This window comes from Corvus cornix, chromosome 6, assembly GCF_000738735.6.
Source record: "Corvus cornix cornix isolate S_Up_H32 chromosome 6, ASM73873v5, whole genome shotgun sequence".
Lineage (NCBI taxonomy): Eukaryota > Metazoa > Chordata > Aves > Passeriformes > Corvidae > Corvus > Corvus cornix.
Window position 1 is genome coordinate 22,783,902 of NC_046336.1, and position 21,900 is coordinate 22,805,801.

At 36.6% G+C, this 21,900-nt stretch overlaps 1 protein-coding gene across 50 annotated transcripts in view; it reads right to left on the reverse strand.

Annotated features, from left to right (window-relative positions):
- Positions 1 to 1,643: 1,643 nt before the first annotated feature.
- The window catches only part of KCNMA1 (potassium calcium-activated channel subfamily M alpha 1), a 438,676-nt gene continuing 418,419 nt past the window's right edge, over positions 1,644 to 21,900 (reverse strand). For 18 of the 50 annotated variants that reach the window (XM_039554286.1, XM_039554284.1, XM_039554283.1 and 15 more), the window contains 6 exons: positions 21,534 to 21,664; positions 13,690 to 13,884; positions 12,108 to 12,226; positions 10,153 to 10,377; positions 8,032 to 8,060; positions 1,644 to 2,398 (listed from right to left, as the gene is read on the reverse strand). In XM_039554286.1, the coding sequence (XP_039410220.1) occupies positions 2,244 to 2,398; positions 8,032 to 8,060; positions 10,153 to 10,377; positions 12,108 to 12,226; positions 13,690 to 13,884; positions 21,534 to 21,664 (854 nt within the window). In that variant the 3' untranslated portion in view covers positions 1,644 to 2,243. Of the gene's footprint in view, positions 2,399 to 7,922; positions 10,378 to 12,107; positions 12,227 to 13,689; positions 13,885 to 21,533; positions 21,665 to 21,900 lie in introns of those variants that run through there. The other 32 variants (XM_019292658.3, XM_019292648.3, XM_010412652.4 and 29 more) reach the window with 5 other exon arrangements.

Here is a 21,900-nt window from a genome sequence, read left to right on the forward strand (position 1 = left end):
ACTTCAAAGAAAAGGCTTAACATGACCCAATGCAGAAACTGGATGTAAATTATAACGTGTCACTAGCTGAAGCAGCATACGTCGGAAGAACTCACTGGAATTATCTTCTCTTTTGGGGACTGTGAAATGCGTTAAACGTGGATCTAAATAATAATGAAAAACTGCTTGAGTTTTTTTGTTACTTTGTAGAAGAGTGAAATATTTTAAACAATCCAATTTTACAGATACTGTATTAACAATTCTTGTTATTGTCTTTAAATAGCTATTCTACAAAATGTAACAACAAAATAGTCACAGTCCAAGAAGTCACTCCAGAATAAAGCCTATTAGGTGTTAGTATGGTTATACTTGTACTGCAGCCAGTGGACAAACATTAAAGCTGAGATAGTTTGGCTTAAATGTTGGATTATATAGTGGACATCATCATTGTTTTCACAATAAAGTCATCATCTGCTTTGTATTTGTTTGACTCACTGATATTTCTCTAATGATAAAAATACCACAGTATGTTTAATTGTGGTGTTTAGCAATTCTGCAAAATTACAAAGCCTAAAGTTAACTCGCACAATGAAAATCTGCTTTTCCTGATGACTCTGGGTTTGTGGTTTTGGTTTTTGTTTCCATATTAGCACAGCCTTTCCTTTTTTTTTTTTTCTTCACACAATTGTGTCACATGTTGCTTATTTGAGATAGAGAGAGTTACTAAATCATTTAGAACCTAAATTCTTGGGTGGGTAGATACTGCAGCACAGATATGAAACATCACATTTTTGTCTGATGGCTATAAGCTTGTTGGCAACTTTGTGAAACTGCTGACACAAAAGGCACCCATCAAAGGCCTTTTGCATGTTATCATAATAAATACATTCATCACTTTTATTATTTTGATTTGGTTATTACTGTACTTTTATGTGTGGTGTTCCAGCAAAGTAAAAATAAATAAAAGGAAAAAAAAAAACCAACAACCAGAAAAACAACTGATAATATATGATGTTGCTTGTTGTAAGAATTAACTGAGGGCAGCATGTTGTGAGATTGTAGAGCTGAGGCTAAACCAGTTTTTATCCTGATCTGAATTCACCAAAAGGAGATTCAGTGTGCCCTTTACCAGGGTATGAGCTATGACCAAAGTACAAGGATCTGGAGCTAAATCTCTATACATATCAGGAAGAATTTGTGCCATCTCAGACCAATGAAAGGCCATCAGCACTTCTGAAGTAAGGAAGTAACAAAATGTGGTAGATGAGATGGTTTATAACTTACACTTCCATGCACTATTTTATGTACTCTGGATTAAAGCACTGTAATACATGGCAAAAGAAGAAGAATTGCCAAGCTTGCCTTCCTGAAATTAGCAGCTGCTGATGGCTAATGAGAAGTGAATTGCCAGGTTTGCCATTTCCAGCAAGTGCCCGTTACGTCCAAGGCCCCTGGTTGGGGTGGTGACATTCCCTGTGCCTGTGTCACAGCGCGTTACCGACGGTGCTGCGTTCCTGTGGGTGTGTGACCGTGAGAAGGGACAGGGCACCGTGGGGGGGATTACTGGACCCTCACATAACTGGCAATCAAGGTGATCTATATATGCTAATAAAACAAAGAATATTTCAGAAGAATGTCACATGTACAAAAATATGACTTTCAACTCTGAAAATAAATAAGTTCAATTTATTAAGAGCTGGTGTCAATGCTGAACAAAATACACATCTTCCAATAAAGAAACATTTTGGTGAAGTGTTGTAGGTTTTTTTTCTTCTTTTTTTTTTGATTTACTAAAATACAAGTTGGACCTTTTTTCCTTTTTGTAAATATATCCTTTGTCTCCCTTAATTACATATCCTTATAACTGTGACCATCATTCTCCTTTAAGCCAAAGACTGAGGGTTTGTTGGGTTTTTTTAATTCTTAGGAGTCTGGCCACATATGCCGTTTTTTTAAGGGAAAATACTTAACAATGAAAAAAAAAAAGAAAAATATATTTTTTCTAATAAATAAAAATAATTTAAAATGCTAGAGGCTATACATGACTAGTTTTGATTATGTTCATTTATAAATGAAATAGTTTCCAAAATACGTGGAAGCAATATTAAAGGCAGACAAACAAAGATCTGTCTACTTTATTTTCCCATTAAACTTGCCCTTCTTAACTTCTCCATCAGTGGTTCAGCAAGTAAGAGGAATAAATGTCACATCACCATTCATGAAGTTTGTCAGGCTTTAAAAAAATAGTTCTGGCTTCGAAGAAGTCAACATTCATCTTCAACTTCTCGTATTGGTGGTATCAAGCTGCTTGTAGATTTATATTGATTGATCTGATTGGCCATGTGAGTGCTCATGGGCTTGATTTGAATGTTTCTGGGATAGGCATTATCCGGCTCATCTGTAAACCATTTCTTTTCTGCTAAGGAGCAAAACAGGTAGAGACAGAATAAGGAGGGAAAAATGAAAGTTTTAGTTAGTGAAGCACACATACACAGAAACATTAAAAAATAAAAATACAGGGAGCAGTCAGTAAAGTTTATAGGAAAAAGAGATCAATAGAAGGTGACTTTGACTAATTACTAGCAGTACAGTGCATTAGATTAATACCTCTGAAAATACTGACATGAAAGGAGGATGACGCTTGCAGATTTGATAACAGAAGCTAAAGAAAACTGCCAGCATGCTAGTCTGCTTGCTGGATGTAAGAGAGCTCTTTCCTTGCCCCCATGCTTAGGTGATTCCTTTATTGAAAAAAATGATACACATCAAAGTCTAAACAAAGAAGCCAGGGAGAACAGCTGCAATAAAGGTAATGCAGAAAAGAGCATGTGAGTCTACACGCAGAGGAGCACCTAAAGAGTCAGAGATTTCTCTGAACCATTTCAGCCTTGGGGTGGTGGCTACTGCTGGCCCAGAAATCATGCAGCAGAATGTAAAGAACTTTCTGCAGCTGCTATTAGAATAAACAGGACTTGTATTCCTGCTGCCAGATGGCAGCCTTGCTGCACAGGGTGGGCATTATATCCCTACTTTGAAAGCACACAGGTGCTTGGGCACTGCTGAACTCTAGGGTTTAAAATGGGGTAAGGAACACACCAGACTCTGCAGGTGACTGTAGTAGGGGCTTCAGCTAATCCTGAATGGATTGGTCATGATAGGTGACAGCAAGACAGAGGAAGCAAGGACTTAAAGGAAGATTAGAGAGGAAGCTCTTTCTTTTCTATTTTTGAGCAGTATCTGTTCCCATGAACACAGGAGGATTTTATGGTGCTGCTTTAAGGCGGGCTGGGAGCACTGTGGGAGGGAGTGAGGATGCTGAGAGGCTGCAGAATTGCAGCCATTCCCCAGCTGTTTATCATTGTAACCACTATATTGCACTGTTCATATGCAGGTATGGATAAAAGCTTCTTAAAATTCACAAAAGAAAAAAAAAAAAATCTTAAACCCCTTAGGGAGCAATTTCTGCTGTAATTTCTCAATGACAGGTATGCAACTTTACAAGATAACTTCATTCAAACACTTGGAAACTCCTGATCTAGAGAGTGGCTAATGGTCATTAGGTGCACTTGAGCTTTGACAAGCATTTGTGAACAGGGGTCTGTCTCCATTCTTGTCCTCCTTCCCCAAATTCCAGAGGTGGGTGGGCAGAGCAGTGAACACTTACAGTTCTGGGCATTGCATTATTACATGCAAGGTTCAAAGTGTGTCACACCAGAGCTGCCACTCTTACATGTATGCACTACTTCTCATGCCAATGGAGAATCCAAAATGCTGCAGAAGCTTTAGTGTCTCTCATAATATAAACTGCTACTTTTGCTAACCACTGAAATTCTGAAATCAGGACAGGAGCAGAAAGAATGCTCGTTTTTTAATAAATAAATGATTAAAAACTAGCAAAGCAAAATTCACCTTAGAAACCCAAGGACAGAGCACAAAAGCTCAGGAGGTAAAGGAGAGAAAAGAAATTGAAAGACCGAGACGAATAAAGGACAAATACCTGGATGTAAGTGCACAAAAATAAACAAAGAGCTTTGGTGTTAGAGTCTCTCAAGAAGTGCCCTAATCTCCAGAATTACTGGACTTCTCCGTCACTTCCACAAATATCAAATTAAAGCACTTCCAATTTATATGGATTTTAAGAACTTTCATGCCAGACCCCCCCCAGTTCTTGTTACCTGTTCTTAAACTTTTTTAAGAAATGAAATCAAACCCAGGGATTATATTACTTATTAGTGGCTTGCTACTGAAGGGAAACAGAACTACTGTATTGTTTTTCTCTTCGTTTTCTAAAATGCTTTTCACTTCTGTTTAAAAATATCCTACTCATTTGTGACCAGACTAAATAATTCCCTGCCCCCTTAAAGTTGCCTGAGTCTGAACGATGTTCAATCTCCCATCTCCCTCTCTCTCACCTATTATAATTAAGTTCCCTTTGATTTGAACAGATTGGACGATAGGAATTCATAATGTTACATCCTGCACACTGAAGCTAACTGATTAAGTGCTTTAAATTATTCTTCCTGACAGAATGATAAAGTTACAATCTGTTCAGAGATGATCTACAGCTTGCCAGACTCCTACCGCTTCTTTCTACATTCATTTATCTTTTTGTCAAGCAGTTAAAAAAAAAAAAAAGCCTCAATTCCATAGATCTTTTAAAGTAATCAGAACATCTGAATTATTAATGAGACTTTAAGGGAATGATTCCTGATGGGGGCCGGTTTAAGAAAGGTTGTAGGAAAAAAAAGTCTGGGAATCTGTACACATCAAAATAATTTCAGCTCCATTTAAAAAACCATTTAGTTCAAGTGTGACACATGAACCATTACGCATTTGTGGAAACCAATTTTATGTGATCTACGATTAAACTAACCTTTCAGAGAGGTGTAAAGTGTGATGGTTATCATGTTTTAAAAGCCTTGTGAGATCACATAAACAATTTCAAACTAACAGTTTTCTAATGGTTTGTGTTTAAAATGATTTTGAGGCAAGTTAAGCACCGTGAACTTTCATCACTACCTTCTTTTTTGAACACATGGTGCAAAAACTTTCTTTACGAATAGAACTTGGTGCAAGTTAATTCAATGTTGTAGCAAGTAAGGGGAGATTTGCGTGAGTGCTAAGGATCAGAACTGTGTTGTGTTTCTCAGCAGCCAGTGTAAAGCACTTTGAAATACCCTGCTTTCCCTAAAACTTTCAAAATAAGCTATTTATTTATGTATTAATCTTTACAATAAAACTCCTATCTAGGGAGCTGTTCTTTAAAAAGACACCACCGAGTCTCTTTTTGCCTTTACCTGGCAAGTAATAAATACAGAAAATTAATAATAAATGCAGAAGCTGGTAGATTCTGATTTCTTCTGCTGTTTGGATTTCTTCTTGCCAGTGCTGAAACCGTGATCCAAGCATTATCATCTCCAGCATCCAATGCTTGGACCCAGCTTTATACCCTTCCTGTTCCTTTCTGTTGTTAAAATTATCTTTGACCACATAACGATGAATCTCCTGTGAAAGTTCATTGACCTCTCTACTTACCTTTGAAATGTGAGCTTAACACTCCTGATCTTTACTCTTGGCCACTATGGTATTCTGCTCCCAGATACTAAATGTCCTTCTTGAAGCCCTTACAGACTTTTCAGTCTTTTATGCTATGCTTACAACCTGATTTTGGTATGTCTTCCTGAGTCTCAGCACAGATTTTTACTTATCTTAAATATTACTTACTCTTTCCTTTAAATCAGTTCAGAAACCCCATTTGTAAAGTCTTTATATATTGTTGTATTCACCAAGCTTTTTCTAAGCTCTCTGTCACATTCAGTTTCTCTGCCTTTTGGAATATGCATATTGATCCTTACCAGAAGTGTTTCTACATTATAGTGACAATAGGCATAGTTTTTTATCTTATTTTTCTAAGAACTGTTGAACAAAGTCCCTGATCTTCCTACTCTATTTGACAGGCTTCTTTTTGACAGCATCACCTGACAGATGTTGGAACAGCTAAGTAACTGCATGTATCAGAAAGCAGAAAACATTTACTTTCCTTGCAAACATCTGTGTTTGTAATGGGCTATCAGCATCAGTGCATCCGTGAGGGTTCAAAAGGCTTAATGCTCATATTACAAATAAATAAAAATTAACATTTTTGTGTAAGACTCTTCCCTGCAGCATAAAGAAAGGATATAAATAACCAAAGCAAAGAGATCAAAATACATTTCTTCAACTTGTACAGAACTCCAGCAATTCTCTCCAACAGATTTATTGTACTGGTGCTTTAAAATTTCTATCATTAATTCTAGACTGAGTAGAAACTTAGAACAAATGTCACTGTGAAACACCCTCTCTTCTAAGCAGAGGCCAAGAAAATACTACCTAAACATAACACAAAGGTTTTACTAAATTTTTATTCTCACCATAATCCCAGGTTAGCTTCCAATTGTTTAAAACATGATTTTTTTGTCTTCTGTGACACTTGCATTTTCAAATTAGTTTGCATGTATGTGTTTGTGTGTCCCCCCCTGCATGTAACCATCTTGTTTATAACTAAGCTGAAAATTCTCCCATGTAATTTGTCCCTGCATGAGGAAAAAAAAGTAATGAAAGTTTCTCCACCCACCTGCTCAGCAATTCTTTGTTTGGCAGATGAGTATTTTACATGTAGCAGGCAGTAAGAAATTTGCAGGGAAAGAGAGAATAAACTATTCTTTCTATGAAGAACTTTACTTTGCTCCAGGACAACTAAAATTTTGTGACAAAGATAATGTTCTGGACTTGTTCTTGATTTTTTATTTTTTAAACTACCAAAATTATTATTTTTGACAATGGGAATTTCACTGGAAAATGCCTGATCCTTTGTGTTTAGGTCAGTAGGAACCCATGCCAAGAGCCTGCAGGTTTGCTAGATATGGTTTTGTCTAACTAAGAACCTGGTTTCCAATGCTGAAACCATGCTGTGACTGATATAAATGGCAGAACCTTCATTTAAAACTCTAAAATGTCACCTCCTGACATTGGTGATACTTCTCCACTTTCAAAAACTAACTATGTATTATGGTTGTTTTACCTGGGATAGAACAGGACATTTCCTCTTAATTTTCCATACAGAAACCAACATAAAGTTGATATAAGCATTTCTCTACTTATAATGACCAACCTCCATCAGTATATCCATATCAGAAAAACGTCATCACTAGAATAAACTATTTGATCAATCTAACTGTAGTCAGCAGTGGAAATTGTACACAATATTACTAAAAGTCAAAAGCTTTAGAATTCTAACTTTAGGATAGAAGACAGAGGTGGACTAGACTTCAGTGTAATTTGAAGAACTCAGATTTGCATCCATATTAGATATTCCTCTTCTGCTGCTCTCAGAGTAGGCAAGCTGCTTCTCTAATGTACTCTGTTTATATTTTTCCTATTTGAGCTGCACTGTTATACAAATACTATTTTTTTGGATAAAATCATTATGTAGGATGTGACAAGTGGCTTCATATTAACACCCTTCCTTTCTCTGCTAAATGGAAAACAGATAAAACATTAATGGAAAAGCATTTTGGTGTCAAAGCCATTAACGTTCTTCCAAAATGTGTAACTGCTCTCAACTATCTTCAATCAATATTGCCGACATAAAAAGATGCTCATGTACATACATGGGGAATAGGAGAGTAGGGAGGGGAAGGGAGGAAAGAAGTTGGAATGAAGAATGGGAAATTAAAGTAATGTCTGCACCACGATAGGCATCTTCATTGAGCAGGAACCTGGGTGTTTACAAAAGGACACGTGCAATTAGAAAGGCAAGCAGATGAGAGGATAAAAAAATAAAACAGGGTTGAGAAACAGCAGCAGCAGCAGCAGCAGCCAGTTTTACTTCTGGTTTGGAGGGAAAAAAAAGGCAAAAGAAAACCAACAAAACAACCAACCAAACAAACAAACCAATAACTGAATAAAGTTTGTAACTATTTTTTTTTAATTTCACAAGTTTTCACAAGGACAAAGTTATAGAGGGAAACCCACAGCAGTTGCTAGGTCATGCAGAACCATTAATTTTCATACCTTGGCCCATTCTATTCATCCTTGTTGCACTTTAGAAAAAGAAGTAAGCTATGTAAGTTTTACAATGCTTTTAAACTGTCATATTTCTGGTTGAGCACTTTAACTGGCACATCCTTGTAGTAATAAATATTCTCAGGGCAAAACATGATAACTTTCTTTGCAAAAAGGAACACATGAATTTTTCTTTATGATGAAGAGCAACTGTAATAGTCTCATTTGTAGGGGAGAACCATAATTTGCAACATATTTCACTGATTGGACTTACAGCTGCATTTGAATGCACACTCACACATATACACTGTATTCCAATCATTATGCTCAGCACTGCACAGTGGTATTCTCTGTAGCCCACTTACATGGTTCCAGGTTTTGTCAGTAAAAGTGCTTGGCTTTATTGTCAATTCACACAGCAAGCAAATCTTCAAAATTATCATGCTTGGGGAAGGGGAAGGTAGAAGACAATACTAACCATAAAAGCACCTTGTCTGGGTTGGCAGTTACAATGCTAATCATTCCAAATAGAAGTAATTTTTTTCTGTTTGCATGCTTTCTTGCTGGATAGCCAGGGAAGAGGGTATGTGTTTCTGCCCTCCCTACCCTCAGAAACCCTCCATAAACCTAGAGCTAGTTGTATATTTCAAAATATACATTGGCTTCTGAAGTTGAAACCAAGAACAAAAAGTAAAAGCAAGCCTGAAGTATCATTTCTATGGCTGTCTAGGGCAGGTTCCTTTGCACTACTTTATTTAGTTCCCTGCCACAATTTTTTTTGGCTGTATGTGTCATTGGTGACAATTTGCAAGAACTAAATTCTGGCAAGTGCCTGGAACATGTCGCCTCAGCACAGTGAATATTTCCAACCCAGCCTTCTTGTTCTCCTCATTAACTGTCCGGGGCACAGCACCTTTTCTCCCCAAATGGGAGAGATTTAAAGGCACTCAGTTGTCTTCCCTGCATTCCTGCATACTGGCATGCACCTGTTGAAAAAAAACAGGTAGAACATGCGGCAAGATTTCTGAAGGTTCTTCACATATTAGGACGCTTGTTGGAAGATTTATACCAACACTAACTTGGAAAAGTTAAATTACCATCTGGGGAAAGGAACAAAGTCCCTTGAGATCTGATATGTAAGCATAGAAAAATGCTTGCTCTTTTCTGAACATTATTTATTCTGTACATAAGGTGACTAATTCACCTTTTAAAGACGTAAAAGTCCCAAGAAGGCAGTTTTTAATTACTTACACCCAATATTTATGATACATATGGCTTTTTATCCCAAATGTCAAAAGTGAAAGAAAATATAGCTATTCATGTGGCAATATAAATAGACAGAATAATAATTTAATATGCAATTAGACTCTTTCTAAACTTAAATTAAACACTGGAGTTTTACTACTTCATGCCCAGACAATTTCAGTGTTAAAGGGAAAATACACCATCTCCAAAAGACTAGTATTTTAGAGAAAGTTTTTAAACAAGCAGAAAAGTCCCTGATACTGCTTCGGTATAAAGCAGATGTGTAGCAATAATCTATACAAAGAGTGTAAGCCCTATATAATATAAGCTTTGAGAGTGAAAAATCAGCAGGGGGGTTTTTTTACAGAGTTTTTGGGGTATTTTTCAATAGGATAGTTTTATAAGCTTCAAATAAATGTATCAGCTCCTGTAAATATGAGTATTAAAAAAAATCTACTGCAACATACATCAACACTTCTGCACTAAATGACTTTCTTTGTGTAACTCTGACATCAAGAGCAAGTGTTCATGTTAAATATACTCTATTTTTGGATATGTAGAGTAACTGCAGTGAGTTATTTATGTTTTCTGTGTGCCTATGGGTTTGGAATTCTTTTTTTATTCTCCCCTAGCATCATAAATAACTTTTGGTCCGTCTGCTTTGTTGCTGTTGTGCTTAAGGGTTTTATGGTGGTGAAATAAAAATGACAATCACATGCACACTGTCATACATATGCAAAATATGTGTACAAAAAGGGAGAACTCCATGGGAAAACAGGGAACATTACTGCTGGAAACATTAACCGGGGAGAATGGGTGGTGAATGCAAGTTTCACACACAGTGGGAGTAGATACACATATCAAAGTCTATCTTCCTGCACATACTTCTGTTTGTCCCGGGAATCCCTGGTCTTGGTGCGGTTCAGTCGGTTTGCTGTTGATGGGATAGAATGAACTGATGAGCTCTTCTTGCTGGAAGAATAGGAGGAATGGGAGGAATGAGAAAGACTGGCTCGGGACTGGCCAGCGTTGTGGTCAAATTGCATCAAACAGAAGATCAAGTCCGTCGGCACAAGCTCAAATTCATATGGTGGGTTTGTGATAACATAACTGGAGAGAAAGGAAGAAAAAAAAAAGAAAGAAAAAGAAAACAGGTTTAGATTTGTTCTAAAAATTTTTTTCTAGAATTGTTAGCTCATGAACATTTACCCTAATGTTTGCATTTCTGTTTGTACCTAATTTTAGCTCCCATAATCCCCGTTATGATTTAGGAGCTTTTTATGTCAGCTATCATTTTTTTAATGTTTTCTGTCAGACAGACATAATGTCTGAGAATGATGTTCTTCAAGTGAATCACATAATGATTTTTCAGAGAAGACCCCATACAAATCATGCTCCTTTCTCTGGATGCACCATAATGCAATGACTTGAAGCAAATAGATTTACATATTGACAAAAGCCAGTAGCATACACCACCACATCACCACAAACAGTATTTAAAAGAATGGCTGAAAAGCAGAGAGAGGAGGGTTTTATATGCAGCTTATTTAAATATATATTTAATATACATAGTTATTAAATATTTAAATACTGTCAACAGAAGTAGGGATATAATTATTGGTTTGGATTGTGACTGTAGTTAAAACAAGTTAAGGAAAATATATCAGTAACTTTATAGTGAGGTTAATTTTGTTCATTCATTCCACATGTACATTCATGGCCTCAAAGAGCATTTATAAAGAGAAATCTGCACATCCGAGAATCCAACATTGCTTAGTATAAATCCCAGGCCTGAAATAAAAACTCACTCAATTTCAAGAATCCCCACCTTCACCTAATGGCCTTTCAGGGTATGAAGGGCTTATAGACCAGCTGCTAAATTTTTTCATGCATGTGAAAAACAGACTTGAGCAAGGCAATAGGCATTTTCTGTCCAAGTAAGAAATGAATAAAAATCAAACACGAAACTCATTACTTCTTTTCAAATTAATTCAATGCTCATAAGAAATCTGCTTAGCTGCTTCAGGGACAGAAGTCCCTTATTAATCCAACAAATAATCCCAAGTATAGCAACTACTGTGTAAATCTAAACGGCAAATCATTTTTTCTACCCAATTTCTTCCAATTCTTACAGAAGAAAGCGCTTTGGTGGGCTGCAGTGTTGTTTATTGCCATGTTCACCCAATAATGATGCTTTTTGTAGAGCACGAAATAGTAACAGATGGTAGATTTGTGATACTTCTGGTATGGGTCTGTGTGTGTATTTCTAGGAAGCAGTTAATTAAGACACATTTCAAGCAAGCTGCTAAATGGCCTTCAGTTTGCAAAGATGGAAATGTGTCTGCTCTATTTAAAGCAGTAAGGTCAGGCTTGGTGCTACTGAAGTAAAAATGTAGTCTACCAAGAGGAGAGTTTCCATTTACTGGAAGAAATTATGATTAGACACAGATGGTACTGATGGGAAGCCCACAGGAGTATTTTTTGAGCATTCAGAAGACAGACTAGCTACTGTAATTTAAATTATTATCCCACAACCTAGAGTTGATTGATAGAAGGAAACTGAAGTCCTTTCCTTGCATGCAAACAGTGGATCATCATAAAGCAAATAAGATAAAGATACGTTCTGAAAATTTAATTAAAAAATTTTGAATAAAATTAGCTGACAACTTAGGCTGCAATATCCAGCTTATGATTTAAAGTCAGATAAAGAGTCACCGTGAAATCCTCAAAGAGGATTGTGGAAAAGTTATGCAAAAATGGAGAAAGCTCTTTTTATATTTATTACCAGCACTGAGCTCTTCCTCGCTGAGAAGACTGAAAACAGTGAAGACTGGACTCACCGTTTAGTGCATTGGCTGGGAGTACTTAGATGGGCATCCCTTAATCGATAAATTCCAAAGCAAAGCATATTGTATGTTTTCAGTGCTTTACAAAATAGATCTCCATAACAACCTCCATCCTAGAGGAAAGACAGAAAATAAACAAAAAAAAGAGAACAGCACATTTTTTTCTTTTCTTTGCTCCGTTAACACAATGTCAGGGAACAGGTCGTTCAGTATGAACTTACAAAAAAAGGGACAATGTATAGACAGTCTGTTGTTTCTCTCAAATGAGAACATTTCACCCAATGACATGAATAATCTGAATGTTTTATTCCAAATAAGTAACTATGTAAAGTGATGATTGTTATTTTGGAGAGCCTTGGTCCATGAAATAATGGCAAATTGGAAAGAGTGAATGATTTGCTTTAAGCTGGAAATATAAATTTTGGTACTAGACAATGCATATTCTACAAATTACTTTAACTGTGGTATTAAAATTGTTAGTATCTTTGACCCTTTCTTGGCAGCAGCCATACTGCCATCCAGACAAAAAACAATTCACCAGGAGCTCAACAGAAATTAGAGTTCTAAGGGTTTAAATGGATAATAAAATATCTGCTGCCGTAAAACAATGACTAAATGTATGACTAGCAAAAACATAAGTTTAGATTTGCTCATTTGTATATCCAAAATAGTGATTCTTAAGTAATCATGAGAGTTAATGCATTCTGCCTTCACAGCTGTAGTGCAATTGAGGCTCTGGTGAAAGAGCATTTGAAAGTCTGGTGTTGCTTATTTTATTTGTGGAAATGTTAAGCTGCATGCCGAAGTGTTTTGATGAGCTGCTAGTCTCAGCTACAACTGGACTGCTACATGAACTGAAAGACTGTAGGCTTCTATATGTGTACTCTTGCTGCCCTAATCCTTAAACTGGGATTCCCTGTCATTTCTGTGAAGAAGTTCATTCCATTCTTTTTGGACAGAGCTGGTGAACACAAGGTTAATTTAAGAAACATCAAATCCTACATCATTGTCAAAGCAGAGTGGGTGCTCTCTAATTAGTTTGGGGGTTTTAAATTTTTTTGTTTGCTTGTTTTTTGACTTCAATGGAGTCAAATTGTCAGAAAATTTGGATTTCACAAGAAATTTAGTTCATCCAAAACCAGCAGAAAAAAACCCAACAACTTTGTTTTCAAGCTAATAAGCAGATTTTAAGAACCAGAAGCTCTGTGAAAACACTAAATAAGCTTATCAACACCCAAGAAAGATATATATATTGTGTGTACTTTGAATTCATTATTGCTACAATGATTATATCATCCAAAGCAGCTCATCCATCTCTTTAGCTGACAATGAAGAAGAGCCACAGGATTTTCTGTATGAAATATGCAGGCAAGGAACCTGGGCAATTATACAGCTTCTTAAAAAGGCAAAGAGCAAACCTGGCACTCTGTGCTGTAAATTTTTAAGCAATCCAAAAGCTCTATTAAATTAAATAATAGAAATTATATGCTTACTAAGATAGATTTTTCACTCAGTCTGAGAGCAAGCTAGCATAGCAGAGACCAGCCTTGGTCCTACATTTCCCTCATGATCTTACCCCTAGGTCTGCAAATGGCCCATCATACAAAGCCAACTGAGCAACTCGACACCTGTCCCTGTTTGCAAGTGTCTGGGGCGTGCTGTAACCTCCTCTCAATGCATTTTCCTCAGCAATCAGTGCTTCCAGCTCTGGTGTGGCTCCTCCTGTTACCAATGTCCGTATCAGTGTGAGGATATTGTCATTGAAGTATGTCTGCAGAGATAAAAGAAAGCTCTTTAAGCAAACACCATTAAAGTCACAACTGAAGACATCCAAATTACAACTTTTCTGGGTTTCTGCTGTTTAAAGTTCTTGGCTGTCTCTTCAAATAATTTTATATAGAAAGTGAAAAGACAGCAGCCTCCAATTACTCTATTTTCTTCTATCCCATTAGGCTCCTATACTAGATCCTTCCTTTTAAACACCAATTCAGGCTGATTTTTATTAAAGTACAAAAATTTGAATGATTTATGTTTCCTATAATTGGTGTTAGTAGTGATGCAATGACTGCTTTCCTTCTCATCGCCCTCATGTCTAATAATGGGCTTTAGGACATGTAATTGTAAAATTCAGACCACATTTAAAGCTTACACAGGCTAGATTGCCTTTTTACTCTTGTCACCAATTCGTTGGGGAGCTGCCTTTGTGCTGCAAATGTCATTACTTATTACTGTGGCTGGACTCTAGCAGTCTAACCAATGTATTGTACTAAACATCTTATTACGAGACTTGACAGTGTTCAGACATAAGCATGTATCAATTAAACATCTTGAGTTCATTCCAGATAAATGTATGATGAGTCTGGGATCCTGGTGGTCCTTTTAAAAAACTCTAGGGTATAGGGTAAGTGTGGTTTATTAGGGAAGATTTACTCCATACTGACATTTTGCCAGCATCTGTAGCACTGCTGGTCTGTCAGGCAAACAATGGGTATTTAAAATATTAATTTAAATCCAGATGAATGACTTTCAAGTTCACTTAAAAGTATACTGGTATAGTTCAGACATACTCAGTTAAACATCTGCAATGTATTGTACTGGGCAAAAAAAAAGTTGAACAAAAAAAAGGAAAGACTGTCACTTATAATGTCACCAATGTCTGAGTTTTCAGAAGCTTTGCAAGTGCCGGGGACATAAAAGGAGAAAATGAGCTCACTGTAGAGTACACAGGATTGACATTACTGGATTTCTGGATTTTGTTGAATTTAGGACTTAGAACAAATGCTTGTAATCCAACCAAGTGAAAATGAATGCTGAATTCTCAAACAGTGCTTGCTGTCTAAAGATAAAACTTTTTAAATAATATTTTTCAATGAAATTCATTGCTCCATCCATATAATGTAATTGAATTTAATACATGGGTAAACTGAGGTACAGGTTGAAATATTTTATCCTGAGATCAAAAAGCAGAACTGGCTTCCTATCCATGTTACTTTGATATTCTTTCTTTGTATAATGAAACTCCAGTTTCATTGTTTGCTGGAGATGACAGATAAAACAGAAGAAAATGAGTTCTACGCAGCAATGTTTTTCACTTTACATTGAGGTTTTGTAACTTCAAGCTTCTCTGCTTATTTACATAGGCATAGATGCCATTCACCTGTTGACTAAATTAAAATGAAATGAACATATTCTTATTGTTATACATGGCCTAAAGCAAATATTTGCATCTCATCAACTCCAATTATTTTAAGTTAACCTGGGTAAGGGACTACATATTTTAACTACAAGGCATATTGTAAAGAGTAGTCTGACATAAGTAGAGGTTCAGGAAGATTCAGCTAGTCTAAAACAACAGCTAATCTCAAATCAGCTCTTACATATGTGGATGCACTGTGTAACAATTCAAGTGTAATACTCAAACCTCTCTTAACATAAAGAAAAATCAATGTGACCCCTTGCAGGAATGTAAGTCTGGAGCGATTACATGATGTTTAATAGGAATTGCCACCATGAGAGAGAGAAGACATTCAGGCATGACTGTTTATTTTTCAATTACTTCTTCCTTGATGTCCCTGAGATGAGAATCAGAGTTGCCCTCTTTGGCAACTCTTCCCACTGTGCTATACTTCTATGGCAAAGCTAAGACCCTCACTAGTAAAAGAGGCAGCATTTATTGTGGAACAATGGCTTAATTTGGGTTTCACACCATGACTGATGTGGATGGCACCATTTAGTCAGATGGATGAGTGCAGCCAAAAGATGGTTTTTGGTTTTTTTTCTTTTGCAATCAATGGGAGAAAAGATTTCAAGTTTTGGGACAAACTGCTGCAGCATTGTGTCTGATCAGAAAATGCCCAATGATAAGCAAGAAAAGATGGATGAATAGGAAGCTGTAACTTGTCACCTTCTGCTAAATAGGGTTACTTCCTCCTGTACTAATGTATTTAACACTCAAGGAAAAGCTGTCTGTCCATGCTTTTGATTGTCACAAAAATCAGTCTCCTCATTACATCTTGCCAGTTTGGAACTAGGGGAACACTGAAAAGCTGAACTAGCTGATATACATTTCCTTTGGAATAATAATACACTGAAATTAATTTCAGAGTGATCTTCTACTTGCTCTTTGGGAGGGTACATGGCCTGGATATGCCAGTACTTATAAGAAACTGACTTACAGAATGTCTTTGGAAAGGTGCTGTTGTACTTAAAGTAACAAGGCGCTTTCCAGTCATTTAAAAGAATCCCCTTTGTTGAGTGTAAAATCATAACTGAGGAAATACTTGTTTGCTACTGTCATTAACCAAACCCCACACTGGACATGTGTATGGTATCACTTTAATTGGCATCCGGAATGAGAATATGAAATAGGTGTATTCTAAACACAGCAAAAAGGAAATGCATTATAGACACTGAAACTGGGTAAATTACAAGGAAATCATGACACAGATATCTGAGCTAGCACTGCCACCTAGCCCTTGCTTCTGAATTGTAGTGCAGCTCTTTCAAATGTCTCAAGGATGCTTTCCCATTTGTTCAATCATTTTTTAAAGTATAATTACCAGAGTGCTTATGTTTTGCAGTTAATGCTGTCATGTCTTTTAAATTAATTGGTCTTCTACAGAAAATTTAACTGAAAATTAGCACATCTTTTAATAATATTGCTTTAACTTTAATAGCACTTTGCCTTTCATTTATAATTACGCTAAAATTGTCATTTTTCAAGTTATATCTGCCTTTTTTGTGTTTGCTAGTGGGTTTTTGAATGAATTTCTTTTATGAAGACTCCTCCTCCACTATCTGCAGCTTTGAACCTCACTTTCAAACAAATATTTTAACTTGCTTTTCTTTCTCAGTTGGAGGAATAATATATATCTAAACCCGAGGAATGACGGAGCTAACATCAGTAATTCATACCAATAACAAGAGGGCCTTTGAGCCAGAATCAACAGCAGAAAATAAATAACAGCATTTCACCATTTGAAAATCTATTAATTGTCAAACTATTGTCTAAACTTTAAAGACGTTTGGGATACTTTAAGTTACAAGATGCTGCTTGCTCATTCTCTAAACAGACTTTCATGAAAAATATTCTTGTTTCAAAACGCCCATATCAAAGATTAGAAAAAGCTTCTTTTCTGTACAAATAAGACTGTTAGGTTCCCTTCGGGAGAACTCTTGAGTAAGAGCTATAATGAAAAGTTATTTTTAACTTTTTAAACTATTTTCTTCCATCCTGTGCTTTTGTTTATATGAAGAAAAACTAGGATTTGGTAATACAGAAAAAAATCAAGACCTAAAGTTCTAGCACAAGCAAATGATTTCCAGGATAGCGAATGTTAAATGGTATAATCTGGCTCTGGAGATCCTTGCTCCAATGGCACCACTCCGGCAGCACCTCGGATCTGTTGCAGTGGTAGGTGTGGGAGGGATGCCAGCCTGCCAGAACTTCTGTAGTTCTCGTATCTTCAGTGCCAGAAGGAGTCACAGGGAAGCTTTGGCTCTCAGGACAACTGCTCAAACCTTTGAAGGTACTGTGTGTTGATAAAACTGTTTCCTTGCATGTAGAGGATTTTATGGAATAACTATCTCAACAAGAAAGGGAAAAAGTACTTCTGCTCAAAAATTTGCTCCTCTTAGGCTATCCTATGTCATGTAACTTTTCTACAGCTGAACATTTTTAAAAAACAGTCACATAATCTAAAAGATGCTTTCAATCCCACACTTTTTAGTTACATTTCACTTGGTGATGGAAGCATGCTCTGCTTTCCAGAAGTAGTGCTACCTTGAGACTGACAGAAAACGTGTATTATTACCTGGGTTTGGATATGCTACAACAAAAACAATATTAATATATCATTCAAGTACCTGATGGCAGTAGATCTCTCTTCAAAGACACAATAATGATTAGCTGGAGCATTTTAATAATAGCCACTGCCACAGTTACAACATGACCCATGCCCAGAGCCTTCCCACAGAGCACAGCAATGCTCTTGAAACAAACCTGGAGAGACCACTGCTACCAGCTCTTCAAAAACACAATGCAGGTTTTGAGCTTGTGATTGTCCTCTGAGCAACTACAACTACAACAACTCTGGGTAGCTAGTTTGAGCTACTACACTGTGAATCCTGGGCTTGTGGAATATATTGCCTTGGCTGCAAAGGCCAAAGTGGGTGTGATGCCTTAGGTTTTAATCTTTATATTTTTCAAATTCTGTACTGCTTGGTGTGTGACTCTGGAGTTTCTTGTAGCCTGTTAACTTCTGCTCTCTCATGCTAGGTAGACATAACAAAGCCTCTCTGGCCCTGCTTTCCAAGGACACCAAGACTGTCCTAGGCCAAAAGTATAAACCAAAGAGCCTTTAAAGGGGAGAGTAAGCTGAGGGGAAAACTGAAGCTTTAATTGGAGAATTAACCCTGCTATGCAAATGAACCAAACCTATAAAGAGGGAAGAACTCATGACCTTAGGCCCATCCTGGGGTCCATTTTGAGAATGGCGTCAGGCTCCCCAGGGGGTACCTTTGAAGGCCTTTCAAATAAATACCTCTTTTAATCCTTTACTCCTGTCTAGTCTCTGTTTCTAGGAGGCCTCTTAAGGCATCAGGTGTAGATGACCTGAAAACTAAACTTCATTAAACTTTTACCTTTGAAATATGGAAATAACAGACAATTTCAAATTGAAAATGTCCAGTACTGTCATTTTATAGGAAATAATGCTGAACTAGCAGAACGTAAAGATCTCCAGCACTCAGACTTGAATTAGAAAGTTACCAAATTTTCTAATCTGTGATTCATGAGTTGGGTTTAATGTACTACTTCAATATTAATAAAACTATAAAACATTAAATAATACTTTAATACCGATTAATACTTTAGAATTATTATTATGCAATAACTGAATACTTAAGCAAATTATTTTAAAAACATTTTTTAGCTCTTTTTCTATATACATACATCTATATGCCTGTTTCAAATTACCCACAGGTCAGAAATCATACCGTATGTACAGGTATTATTCGACTTTCTAATCTTTCTTACACCTGTTTTACTACAAAACCCCACTACTGTGGGGAGAGATTAATTCTTGAAGGAGCAGTTAATGCATTGTCCATTTGCACTGTACACTACATAAAGAATTTTCATTACAGAGGTATCAATAGATAATAAATTGGAATTTTCCCATAGAAAATAAGCAGTAAAAACCCCTGAATCACTAAGTAGATGGAATAATGAACTATATGCTTGTCTCCAAGTGAGCTAGCAAAGGACAGCACAGTGCAAATCATATACTTCTTACAGAATTCCAGTGCAATTAATAGCATGAAAGCATGATCTCACAATTTAGCTAGGATTTGGGGTTCAGTTTGCCCATACTGGCAAGTATAAAGTTAGTCAAATTAAATAGAAGCTATTTGCTAAAAGCAAGTGTACTCCAGAAAAAAAAAAGAAAATAAAGGTAAGAAATAATATAGTGCAAATAGATTAGTTTGTATGAGAAACACTCTTTTCCTTGGAGAAGAAGTGGAAGGAGAACACACCTTCCCCATGAGACTAAGGATAGTAAAGGGAAAACATCTCACACATTTTACACTTTCTGAAGGGTCAGGAAGAATTGTACTTTTCCAACTCCTTACTGGGCCTTTGAGGAATAAAACAGAAAATAACACTGCCACTGATCAGAAAACTGGTGAAAGAAAAGACAGGATAGTGAACAATTCTAACTGACTGAATCCTTGGCTTGTCTTCTTGGTTAGTTATTTTTTCAAGTAGAGAATTTTCTACTCTTGTTATCACATTTCTCTGGCTTCAGCCTGCAGTGTCCCTGACACATAATATGACCACTTAGATGTGAAAATATTTAGAAAAAGGACCGTTATGGAAAGGAACTGCAGAAACAGAGGGGCATGTTGTCCAAAACTAAGAGTTAATAAAAGCTAGCAACAACTAAAAGTATTAAAATTTCTGAACAGGCATGCTGTACCTATTTTTCATTACATCCTTATTATTTACTTGAGATACCTTTGCACAAGAAAGCAATGATGCCCACAACATGTCATTCTATGGCAATGCTAGTGGCAACCAGAAGGATTAGCCCTACTTTTTTTTTGATTCTCAAGTGCCCTACTGAACAATACATTCAGAGACATTGACTTAGATAATAATGGGAGTAGAAAAACAGCTCTAAGTAACATTTGGAACCTTCACATTAAATTATTCCCATTTATAATGTGAATATGCTAAATATTTTATAGATAGATATTTTAATTAGGGAAGGTACAGAGTTTAAGAGTGCTTGCTTAGGTTTCCTGAATTTGTCACATCTACAAAATACTGTAAATAGCTTTCAAGAAAAGCATTTTCTGAGGTTATTGAAAACTCATAGGCTGCATTAGAATAAAATTTTATCTGTGTAGACTCATCTTTTCATCTGTGGATGGAACATATGAAAAATATAGCAGGGAAAAATCACAAAATACAGATACATAAATATGAAACACAAATAAAATAATAAAGATCACTATGAATTCTTTTTAAAAGTAGAAAGTTTAATTCTGAATTCAGGTGAAGGTCAGAGTTGGCTCCTTTAGAGAAACCCATTTGCTCATATGTAGTGTTACTTGGGATTTACAACAGATCATTCATAGCACTATGGAATTTTATTCCACAAGGAACTCAGAAAGCCCATGCTCAGATTTTAAAAGGACTATGTCCTTGCTATATCTAGCAGAGTTTAAGGTCCCTCTGAAAGAAGTGGAGGTCACACAGAGCAAGAATGGTCTGAAAACTCAGCCAGTATGGGGAGGATGAAAAGGAGCATGACCGAGGCGTTTGCTCCAGAGATGTGCTATGGCTGCAAACCAAAAGCCCCAATGAAGACATAACCAAAGGCCACCATCTGTGGTTTCTGGCATGCACTGAAGTTTTGATTCACAGGAAAACTTATATGAAAAAGAGAGGATAACCTCCCTTCACACAAGTAGAGTTCATGAGATGTGTACAATGGCTTTCACGAGTTCTATCAGTGTCCCCCAGCACTCATACTCAGACCATCACACATAGCTACAGGAAATTAAAAGCTCAAAACACAGTTGATGCTGTCTGACAAGAATGGTGAGCATAGGGACTGACACACTGAATTTGGCTCTGGGTTTAGGAGGAAGAGACAAATTTTTTTGGAAAATATTATCCTTAAAACCTGACATGAGACCGTTTCCTTATAAAATTGTGGACTCTTGGAAGTCCTAGATATCTCGGTTAAAATCTCTGTGTCCAACTAAGAAAATAACCTAGCTTAGTTCCAAAATTCTCTTGACATCTAAGAAAAATACATCTTCTGCCTACCTGTGGAAAAGTCCCTACACTTTCACACTCTTTCACAACAAGTCTGACAGAAGGGAATGAAAAAGGTTTTGTTTGCTTACTGCGCTCATGAGAGAGTCCAGCACGCTGACAGCAAATGCGGTTCCACATGCAAAGGGCTGCGTGAGATACAGTTCTGTGTCTGGATCATCATCATCATCTTGGTCCAAGAACTGAACATTTGAATCATTTACTGAAAATAACAATAATAATATTAAGAGTAAAATCGAAAGGTGTTTCTGGGTCACCAGCATGTGACCTTACACATCACACAGTCAAAGAAAAAGAAACGGCATATGTCTGGAAACACAGACTTGGGTCTTTGACGTCACTGAAAATGAAATCAAGATGGATGTGAAAATGTGCGTTTAAAAATCTGTTGCTCATTATCTTGCTCCTAAGAGGTGACACTCTTGTTCTTGACAGGTG